Below are 11,423 nucleotides of genomic sequence, written 5' to 3' on the forward strand. Positions count from 1 at the left end.
ACAGACAGCAGCATGCAAGAGGACTCAACAAATCTGACCCATCAGGGATGAACAAATTATTCCTTGCATGGTTTAGGTATTGTTTGCTAGCTAACTAGCTACTACCATTGGGTGGACAATAAAATGCAATAATGTTGGTCAAAGCTGAGCAGCGGCAAAAGAATTCTAGAGTAGGCTGGCGCGATGTAATAGTTCAGTGTTTGTATCAGGGCAGCCGCACTAACTAGCAGCTGATGAGCAGGCAAAATAATTATATAGTAGGCAGATGGAACACTTGGGGCAGGGTTCTATTTGGAGCAGTATTTCTATTGACTGGCGGCTTGGATCAGTATTTTATGTTAAAATTAAATGTAAATTAATTTCACATTTTCTAAGTAAATTAATAAAAAATCCGTCCCTGTCACGGTCTGTCCAGGTGGCAGCAGCACCTGCAGGCTGAGACAGAGACATCCTATCATGTAGAAAATATCAGATCAGAATGTCCTATGACCCATCTGATTGTGTGTAGCACATCCTGTCAGGTAGGATGTCGACAGATCCATGGTTTAAGCACAATAATGGATAATATGGCATTCTGATAGTCATTTCCTACCTGAATGTCTATCAAAATGCCCTATTTTGTGTTTAATTCATTGGTAGCGCATCCTGTTGTGTATTTAACTGGATCCATTGTGCATACCGACTCTTTAATATGGCAAGGCTTATATAGCCTACATGTTACTGCTGATTGGGCAACACCTGTGACACACCCACTAAACAAAAGAAAACACCATGAAGCCCATTGTACACCGTTTCACACCATTTCGCGGAAACAAGTCTTTCAACCACAGGAAAAAATAAACGGTCCACGCCTTTTTAAGATTGAACATGCCCTTGGTGAAACACACTTCTGGAAGACCAATGATGTAACTTTATCACGTGTGCGAAATTCGACTAATGGTGTAACTTCATCAGTCAGCCAGTCAGTCAGTCACAGACATTCGTGTTTGTAGGACTGGCCTGGCTGTTGGACCTGGACCAGCCAAAAAAAAGGGATAGGTGGAGCCAAGAAAAACACTACTGCGCATGTGCAGTTGACTCCGGACGTAGGATTCATATAACTTTTTCGCCATATGCGCTGGGTGAGCAACTTTAATTGGAAATGCCACATCCATGTGTGAGCTTCAGGGTGAAGGGCTTCTGGTCTCTCCAAGTAAGGTCTATCTGCGGGGCCACAGTACAGGACTCTCCCAAAAAGTGAGTGGTTAAGGTTAGGTAAGGAGTAGGTGAAGACATTGGCCACAACCACATTCACAAGAGGGAACAGTCACTGCCACACACATCCAGTTGAGTCACAATCTGGTGGGCTGGATAGTGGATTTTCTGACAAATAGAACGCAAACAGTGAAAGTAAATATCAGATTCATAATGCTCTTCTTCCAGGGCTGTGTTCTATCACCCTATGTTATATTTTGTACACAAACATGTGCCAACGTAAGCAGGAGAACAGGACCATATTGAAATCAGCAGATGATAGTCATTCTAAGTCTGCTACATGACAAGGAGACCAGCCACGGCTCTGTCATTGATGAGTTTGTCACTTGGTGTGACAAATCTTTCTTGGAGCTAAACACATCCAAAACAAAGGATGTGATCATAGATTTTTGAGCCCATGCTTCAATTTATGCTAAAAGTGCAGTATCTGTGGACAGTCATAGATTCTAAGTTGACCTTTGAAAAGAGGTGAGGCAGTGTGTGAGAAGGGACAGCAGCGTTTCTCAGAAAACTGTCCGTTTCCACATTGATGAAACTATGATGACTTTTACCGGGTGTTTTATGATGACTTTTACCGGGCGATAATCGAATCAATCTTTTCTTTTTCCCTTCTGTCATGGTTTGGTAACCTGTCACTGCAAAACCAACCAACCAATCTCTCAACCAAATTGTCAGGTGGGCTAGCAAGCTTATAGGTGAGTTTAAACTCAACCTATAAGATCTTTACTCCACACAGCTGCAGTGTAAGGCCAGCTCTATCTATTCTCCAAGACAGCTCCTATTCCTTACACAGCTCCTTCCCTCTGGCAGTTGGTTTGTGGCCCCTAGGTGGAGAACAACATGATACAGAAATACTTTTGATCCTGCAGCCACTGCACTTCTAAACAAAGCTGGCACGAGACGCCCATGAATGGCATTTTAAGCCTTTGAAGGAGTGGGTGTAGAAGAATTTTGTCCTGACCATCACAGGAGTTCTGGTTCTTAAGTTAGACTATATTTTAAGGTTTTTCTTTTGTTTTTATGTTTTATGAATCTGTATTGTTTTTAACTCTCGATTGCTGAGTCTCCTATCTGCACAACAAATTTACCTTTGGGTACGAATAAAGGAACCTTGAACACACAGTCCATAGTCTCCAAAGTTCCAGCAGGCGCTGCATCCACCGCCACACCCCTCGGCACACCTTTGATCGGCTGGCAAAAGCTAACACAGCTTACTGATCATCATAAAATAAAATATCTATTTTATTAAAGTTTTACTTCTACTTAAGTAAAATGTCATTGGCGTAATAGTATTTCTACTTGAGTAGGACATGTCAGTTATCATTACACCCCTGACGATGTTGCCATGATATCAGGTGAGTAAAGGAGTGGTTAGTAGAGTTCTATACTGAGAAAGGTAAAATAAATGCACTGCTTCTTAGTCGGATAAGACAATCCCCTCGTGGCACCTTGGTGTTATATTAATTTACATATTCTTGCTAGTAGTGTTTTTAAAGATATATGGTCATGGTGTGATATACAATTTTTCATTTTACTGTTCAAAAACATCACACAAACTGAAGAACTTAGTGACCTCAGCTAATTTGCGACTGCCGGTGATATGCTGTTCATCTCAGAGAACATGACGAGAGGCCTCCAGGAATCTGCAGCTCACTGCCTCACTGGACCGGACCGGATGACCCTCATTCAACTTCCATGAAGTCCGGGCCATGTGCTCTCTCTCTCTATCTCTCTCTCTCTCTCACACACACACACACACACACACAAACATTCCGCGACATTCTTTGTGGGCCTTTAAAAGCCGGCCTGGGCGATCTGAGACAGTTTCAGTGTCAGTTTGCAAGGTGGGGGAACAACAAGCAGCAGCAGCAATAACAGCAAGAAGCTTCTCTCTCTGGTGGATCTACTTTAAGGAAGCAGCCTTCACAGGACCAGCTGTAGACCTCAACACACACCGGCAATATGAAAGGATCCTCCTATTCCCAGAAGACGCTGCAGGTGAGCGGGTCATCGTCCAGCAGGATGCGTGTCCAGAGTCTGTCTCCGTCCCGCTGCCGTAGCTCCTCCTTCAACAGCCGTGGTCAGTCCGGTTACCAGGGCGGCGCGGTGGAGGTTGGCACGGAGATACACCAGCACCACGCCAACGAGAAGGAGGAGATGCAGGAGCTGAACGTGAGGTTCGCTGGCTACATCGGGAAGGTCCAGGCACTGGAACAGAAGAACGCCGCCCTGCAGGCAGAGCTGGCCACCCTCCAGGGACGCTTCAAGGGAGGCCCCACCGGCATCGGAGGAGAGTACGAGCTGAAGTTCAAGGAGATGAGGGATCTGATCGAGTCCCTGACCAACGAGAAGGGCGCCGCGGACATTGAGAGGGGCTACATCGAGGAGGAGGTGGAGGTCTGGCGGCTCAAGCTGGAAGAGGAGCTGGCGCTCAAAGGTAGGGTTGAGGAAATTAAGTTCTGTAGAAATCAATGACGGAGGTGGTCCAATACTGAAAATATTCAGATTGTAAGATCTCATCGAAGGACATATTTCATACATACATATTTTGTATAAGATATAGAATGACAAAGGTTGGTTGAAATAACCTGCCCTACTTCCTTTATTGGAAGATGTGCACCTACCTGTAGATACCAAACTTAAAAAAGAGAAATCTCTCCCTCCCATTTCTCCCTTCTCTTGCCCCTCCCCCCTTCCACAGAGGAGGCAGAACTGATCCTGAGGGAGTTCCGTCAGGACGTTGACAATGCCACATTGCAGAAGGCGGAGCTTGAGAAGAGGGTGGAGCAGCTGGTGGCTGAGATTGAGTTCCTGAAGAAGCTCCATGATGAGGAGGTGGCCGACCTCCTGAAGCAGATTGAGGACTCCAAGGTCACAGCTGAGCTGGATGGCGACCGCCCTGACCTGGCCGCCTACCTGCGCAACATGCGGGCAGAGATTGAGGCCGTGGCTGCACGCAATGTCCAGGAGGCAGAGAAGTGGTACAAGGGCAAGTTCGAGACGCTGAAGGAGCACGCCGGAAAGCACGAGGACCAGATGAAGAGCATGAAAGAGGAGATCAGCGTGTACTCCAACCAGGTGTCTCACCTGCAGAGCCAGATCGAGAGCCTGAGGGCCCGCAACGCAGCGCTGGAGCTGCAGCTGGAGGACATGGAGGCCAGCCACCTGGACAAGGTGGGCGGTCTGGAGGGTGTCATCGCTCAGCTGGAGGCCCAGCTCTGTGAGACGAAGCTGGAGATGTCCAAGTACCTGCTGGACTACCAGGAGCTGCTGCACATCAAGCTGAAGCTGGACACAGAGATCGCCACCTACAGGAAGCTGCTGGAAGGCGAGGAGATTAGGCTGGGCATGGCCTGAGCAGGTGAGCCTGTAGGTGGGTGGTTGGGGAGGGCAACAAAGGGTAGAGTGCCCCTAGTCGTGGGAAGGGTGTGGAGTCCGAGTGAGAGGGGTAAGTAGGCTTAGTTCACACGGCAGTGAAATGTGACCTAAATCCGGCCTTTTTGCCTATATACAGACTCAGGTCAGATTTTTTCACGACTGTCTGAACAGCGCAAGTCACATTAAGTTTTTTTTTTTTAAATCCAACCTGTCGCTTTCAGAGGTGGTATTATATCGGATACATGTCTGATGTTTTACAACGGACCCGCCGTCTGAACAGTCATGTCGTGTTTAATGCTACTTTTACGTCTCTAGAGCGGTGACCTGCAAATTCGTGAAGCATTCCACTGTGGTGTGCTTGTGCGGCATACTGCACGTCACAAGACGATCCTACTCCTCTCTTCTCATTACCATTTGCTCATACCGTCGCCGGCTTCCACTGCACAAATAGCCTACTTGAAAATCAACCCATAGTAAAGGCTAACTTCAGTTGTGGTTGTAACGTTATCATGGATGTATTAATAGAACATTATCCATGGTTAACGTTACTTCCGTAAACAGTGCGCTGCGCGTGACGTCCTGACGTCTTTGTTATTGTTCTTCTGCGCATGCGGGTCTGTTCGGGGCCGTGGGCTGTTCCCACGGCAGTCAAATATAGGTTACATTTAAAATGTCATGTGAATAGCTAAACAAAAAAATCGGATCTGTGTAAAAAATCGGAATTGAGCATTAAGACCTGCCGTTTGAACTAAGCCCTTGTGTGTCTGGTGTGTTTAGTCCACATGTTCCGATCTGGAATGCTGGTATTACTAAATCCTTTGAGACACTCTGAAACATTTTGTTTTATGCATTTCAGGTCTTTAAAATTCATTCCAGACAGAGGGGAGCTTCAGACCCAAAGGTAACCTGACCTAGTGACCTTCATAAGAACATTCTACCTGCGGTTTTATTTTAAACTACATGCTTGAGTTTTCATGACCTTTCTAGTATGAACCCCTGCCCTCTAAAATAGACACTCTAGCGAGGTGGTTGGGGGTGTGGTTTCTGCCCCCAGACCTCCTTGAATGCATATCATCATGTTTTCCTAAATGTGGTATCTGTCCTGTGTTTCTGTCTACAGCCACCATCATGGAGGAGAGGACCATCAGACTAGTCTTCTGAGACCCCCAACAATGAACACAAACCTTCCCATTGACCCCCCCACCCCTCTCCCTCCCCACCTACCTTCCTCCCTCCCTACTTTTCCATCGATCCATCCTCCTACCTCACTATCCATTACCTTCCAAGCCTTCCTACATCTCTACCAACTACCCACACTTTCTCCTCACGAACCTTACCTACCGCACTCTCCGTTTCATTAACCCCCACCCTCTTCCCCTTTACCCCACCCTTCCAACACCTTCTCTCCCCCAACCCTCGTCCAACCCAAACTCCCATTCCAAGCCTCACTGACCTCACCCTCCCTCCCTTCCTCCAAGTCCAACCAACCCCTCTTTACAGCACTGGCGTGACCCAGACAGGACAACTCCTATCTCCTCCATTGTTGAACACCTGTGACTTGCTGTGCTATGATAGTTATCTCCTCAACCCCCCCCCCCCCACACACTACACCAACAACCCCATCCATTTAATGTAACATAACTGTAACGTTTACATAAATGTTTACCAAGTACTGCTTAATAAAGCTTGACATGAGTGCATATAGTTGTTCTTGTCTGTTTCTTTTTAAAGGGCTATTTCACTCAAAATCATTTTGTTTTCCACCTTTTATATGATGAAATAATATTTGGTGGGTGAGAATAAGATAGTTATAGCAGTTTGAGTGAATCTACCATCTCAACTCTACCTACTGTTAGAAGAGAAACATACTAAACTGGAAGGATCAGACAAAATGAACACAAGGAAGGAATATAAAAATAAGACTTTATTAAAGGTATAATATGTTATATGTGGATTAAAATAAAAACATTTTCCAAAATAATACATCCATAGGGCTTTGCGAAGGCTGCAGAGTAAAATTATTTATTTTCCATAAAAAAATATATTTTGTCTGAAATTATTACATTATGAAATTTTGACGCCCGACAATGACATTCTGTTGATATCATACCAGCCAATAGTATTACAGCGTTGGTACTGCGCGCTGGGTTGCCAGGTACTATTATCGTATAGGTATATATAATCGTCATTATTTTTCGAGGTAGTCTTCTTCAACTGCCATACAACTCCACATAGCGGACAGCGCCCCATCTGGTCGGAAATCCTCAAAACTACCTCGAAAAATAGTAACGATGCCACAAAAACCGGTTAAAAAGATCACTTAACGGTAACAAGCTTTCAAAACCCATCGTTTGTTAGAATAGGCGTTTCTGCTTTGGTGAGTGGCTTTGAAATGTTTATTTGACACTTTTAAATATGAGCGCCAAGCGCCGCCAACTTCGCAACTATTTAAAAGTCAAAATTTCCTATGGTGGTAGAAAGGACTGTGGTAGCAGATGCTACGTCATCAGCGCACTCACAGTTCCTGAGAAGGGTTACTTTTCTACTAGACCGGTAAGCTAGCTAACTAGCTATCGCTATCGTCCACACTACAGCATCTAACGTAACTTATTACATGGCACTCTGAAATACTTGATTGTGATAACCTGGCAACCAATAAGTTGTGTTGTTGCAGTTCTTATCTTTAGACACTAGATGGGGGAAATAATCCACATATAACATATCATACCTTTAAGGACTAGTTCTGACATCTGATACCCATTGGAGCAGTCTGGACAACAACAAAATACTGTACTGTACATCTGCTATCACTCCATCTTAGCCCATCCAATCAACGTATCTACTAATCTGTGACTGGACACTGCAGGGGCATTTATGGTTTGGAGAATGTATAGGCCTAGAGCCTCGAGAAATTGGTGATGCAAATAGAAGTGTTAATTATCAGTAAACTTTCTAGATCTATTGAAATCTGGTGTCCAGTGCTTCTTTCATCATTTAAACAATAGACAGCTGTTACGGCTCGCCCGTCCTCACCTCCACATCCATCTCTCTCCTCTACCACTACGCGCTCATCGGCGCGCCACCTCGGACCGGACAAAGGGGGTTCCAGTTCCCCGGAGTTTCCCCCAGCTAACGGTTGCTCCCGTTCCCCGTCTCCTGGAGACTCTACCATCTCGGCTAACCCCTCCCGTTCCTAACCCCTCCCGTTCCTCTCACCTCTCTGGCTTGGAATCGGACTCCGAGGTTCCCAGCACGTTGGCGCAAGCGCAACGACAGGAGCGGTGCCTTCGTCCACGGCACGGCTCTGCTCACCTGTTCCTAATCCCTCATCCCCACACCTGATCCTCGTCTGCAATCACCTGCAACCCCTACAAGAACCTGGTCTGCACTTCATTCCTCACCAGATCTTACCATAACCTACGTTTGGTAAAGTATAGCCTCTCGCCTATTTTTGCTGCTCGTAATTTGTAGTGCCTTTCTCTTGCCTGCTAACTTCATGCCATTGCAGTGCCTACCTTTTGCTTTTCGCCTGTGATCATTATCACCCACCCTCCTTCTCCTGCTCATCTCTCCAGCTCCCAGACCCCCTCTGCTGAGTGGTGACCGCCTGCAGAGCCCACACCCTACTCCACCTCCAGCCCTCTCCAATCCTAGACCCCATCTGCTGAGTGGTGACCGCCTGCAGAGCCCTCACCCTGCTCCACCTCCAGCCCTCTCCAATCCCAGACCCCATCTGCTGAGTGGTGCTGGCCTGCAGAGCCCTCACCCTGCTCCACCTCCAACCCTGTCCAGCTCCCAATAGCACTTTGCCTTTATTTAGTGGCAGTATTTTTGTGGCACCTTTTTTTTGCATCCCCTATTATTTCGTGGCAAACCTTTTGATGGCTCCCCTCTTTTGTGCAAGCAATGTCCAGGAGGCGGAGAAGTGGTACAAGGGCAAGTTCGAGGTGCTGAAGGAGCACGCTGGAAAGCACGAGGACCAGATGAAGAGCATGAAAGAGATCAGCGTGTACCACAACCAGGTGTCCGACCTGCAGAACCAGATCGAGAGCCTGAGGGCCCGCAACGCAGCGCTGGAGCTGCAGCTGGAGGACATGGAGGCCAGCCACCTGGACAAGGTGGGCCGTTTGGAGGGCTTCATCGCTCAGCTGGAGGCCCAGCTCTGTGAGACGAAGCTGGAGATGTCCAAGTACCTGCAGGACTACCAGGAGCTGCTGCACATCAAGCTGAAGCTGGACACAGAGATCGCCACCTACAGGAAGCTGCTGGAAGGCGAAGAGATTAGGCTGGGCATGGCCTAAGCAGGTGAGCCATCAGCAAAGGGCAGAGTGCCCCTAGTGGTAGGGAGGGGGTGGAGTCCAAGTGAGAGGAGGAAGTAGTGTGTCTGGTGTGTTTAGTCCACATGTCCCGATATGGAATGCTGGTATTACAAAATCATTTCAGAGACACTGAAACATTTAGTTTTATGCATTTGAGGTCTTTAGCTCTAGCAAGGTGGTTGGGGGTGTGGTTTCTGTCCCCAGACCTCCTTGAATGCATATCATCATGTTTTCCTAAATGTGGTATCTGTCCTGTGTTTCTGTTTACAGCCACCATCGTGGAGGAGAGGACTATCTCAGAGTCTCAAGGCAGGGAGCAGTTTAATCCAGCAGACAGACTAGTCTTCTAAGACCCCCAACACTGAACACAAACCTTCCCATTGACCCTCCCCACCACTCTTCCTCCCCACCTACCTTCCTCCCTCGCTCCCTACTTTTCCAACGATCCAGCCTCCTACCTCACTATCCATTACCTTTCAAACCTTCCTACATCTCTACCAACTACCCACACACTCTTCACCCTCCTTACATACTGCACTCTCCATTTCATTAACCCCCACCCCCTTCACCTCACCCTTCCAACACCTTCACTCTCCCCAACCCTCGTTCAACCCAAACTCCCCTTCCAAGCCTCACCGACCTTACCTTCCCTCCCTTCCTCCAAGTCCAACCAACCCCTCCTTGCAGCACTGGCGTGACTCCACCAGGATGAAGTGGACCCTCCTATCTCTTCCATTATTGAACACCTGTGACTTGCTGTGCTGTTATCTCCTCAAACATCCCCCATCATTTAATGTAACATTACTAACATTTACATAAATGTTTACCAAGTACTGCTTAATAAAGCTTCACCTGAGTACATAGTTGTTCTTGACCATTTCTTTTAAAGGGCTATTTCACTGAAAATACCATCTCGGCTAACCCCTCCCGTTCCTAACCCCTCCCGTTCCTCTCACCTCTCTGGCTTGGAATCGGACTCCGAGGTTCCCAGCACGTTGGCGCAAGCGCAACGACAGGAGCGGTGCCTTCGTCCACGGCACGGCTCTGCTCACCTGTTCCTAATCCCTCATCCCCACACCTGATCCTCGTCTGCAATCACCTGCAACCCCTACAAGAACCTGGTCTGCACTTCATTCCTCACCAGATCTTACCATAACCTACGTTTGGTAAAGTATAGCCTCTCGCCTATTTTTGCTGCTCGTAATTTGTAGTGCCTTTCTCTTGCCTGCTAACTTCATGCCATTGCAGTGCCTACCTTTTGCTTTTCGCCTGTGATCATTATCACCCACCCTCCTTCTCCTGCTCATCTCTCCAGCTCCCAGACCCCCTCTGCTGAGTGGTGACCGCCTGCAGAGCCCACACCCTACTCCACCTCCAGCCCTCTCCAATCCTAGACCCCATCTGCTGAGTGGTGACCGCCTGCAGAGCCCTCACCCTGCTCCACCTCCAGCCCTCTCCAATCCCAGACCCCATCTGCTGAGTGGTGCTGGCCTGCAGAGCCCTCACCCTGCTCCACCTCCAACCCTGTCCAGCTCCCAATAGCACTTTGCCTTTATTTAGTGGCAGTATTTTTGTGGCACCTTTTTTTTGCATCCCCTATTATTTCGTGGCAAACCTTTTGATGGCTCCCCTCTTTTGTGCAAGCAATGTCCAGGAGGCGGAGAAGTGGTACAAGGGCAAGTTCGAGGTGCTGAAGGAGCACGCTGGAAAGCACGAGGACCAGATGAAGAGCATGAAAGAGATCAGCGTGTACCACAACCAGGTGTCCGACCTGCAGAACCAGATCGAGAGCCTGAGGGCCCGCAACGCAGCGCTGGAGCTGCAGCTGGAGGACATGGAGGCCAGCCACCTGGACAAGGTGGGCCGTTTGGAGGGCTTCATCGCTCAGCTGGAGGCCCAGCTCTGTGAGACGAAGCTGGAGATGTCCAAGTACCTGCAGGACTACCAGGAGCTGCTGCACATCAAGCTGAAGCTGGACACAGAGATCGCCACCTACAGGAAGCTGCTGGAAGGCGAAGAGATTAGGCTGGGCATGGCCTAAGCAGGTGAGCCATCAGCAAAGGGCAGAGTGCCCCTAGTGGTAGGGAGGGGGTGGAGTCCAAGTGAGAGGAGGAAGTAGTGTGTCTGGTGTGTTTAGTCCACATGTTCCGATATGGAATGCTGGTATTACAAAATCATTTCAGAGACACTGAAACATTTAGTTTTATGCATTTGAGGTCTTTAGCTCTAGCAAGGTGGTTGGGGGTGTGGTTTCTGTCCCCAGACCTCCTTGAATGCATATCATCATGTTTTCCTAAATGTGGTATCTGTCCTGTGTTTCTGTTTACAGCCACCATCGTGGAGGAGAGGACTATCTCAGAGTCTCAAGGCAGGGAGCAGTTTAATCCAGCAGACAGACTAGTCTTCTAAGACCCCCAACACTGAACACAAACCTTCCCATTGACCCTCCCCACCACTCTTCCTCCCCACCTA

General features: G+C 48.0%; 2 protein-coding genes across 2 annotated transcripts; both read left to right on the plus strand.

Moving 5' to 3' along the window:
- Positions 1-3,216: 3,216 nt before the first annotated feature.
- On the plus strand, positions 3,217-10,992 carry LOC311327093 (vimentin-like; the record flags this gene model as incomplete). Its single annotated transcript, XM_084460116.1, has 3 exons — positions 3,217-3,691; positions 3,956-4,332; positions 10,714-10,992. The coding sequence occupies 3 exons, from the start codon at positions 3,217-3,219 to the stop codon at positions 10,990-10,992; spliced, it is 1,131 nt and encodes a 376-aa protein (XP_084316242.1).
- Positions 8,514-8,933, plus strand: LOC311327052 (glial fibrillary acidic protein-like; the record flags this gene model as incomplete). Its single annotated transcript, XM_084460066.1, has 1 exon — positions 8,514-8,933. The coding sequence occupies one exon, from the start codon at positions 8,514-8,516 to the stop codon at positions 8,931-8,933; it is 420 nt and encodes a 139-aa protein (XP_084316192.1).
- Positions 10,993-11,423: the final 431 nt, after the last annotated feature.

The sequence above is a fragment of the Borostomias antarcticus genome (genome assembly GCF_949987555.1).
Source record: "Borostomias antarcticus genome assembly, chromosome: 30".
Lineage (NCBI taxonomy): Eukaryota > Metazoa > Chordata > Actinopteri > Stomiiformes > Stomiidae > Borostomias > Borostomias antarcticus.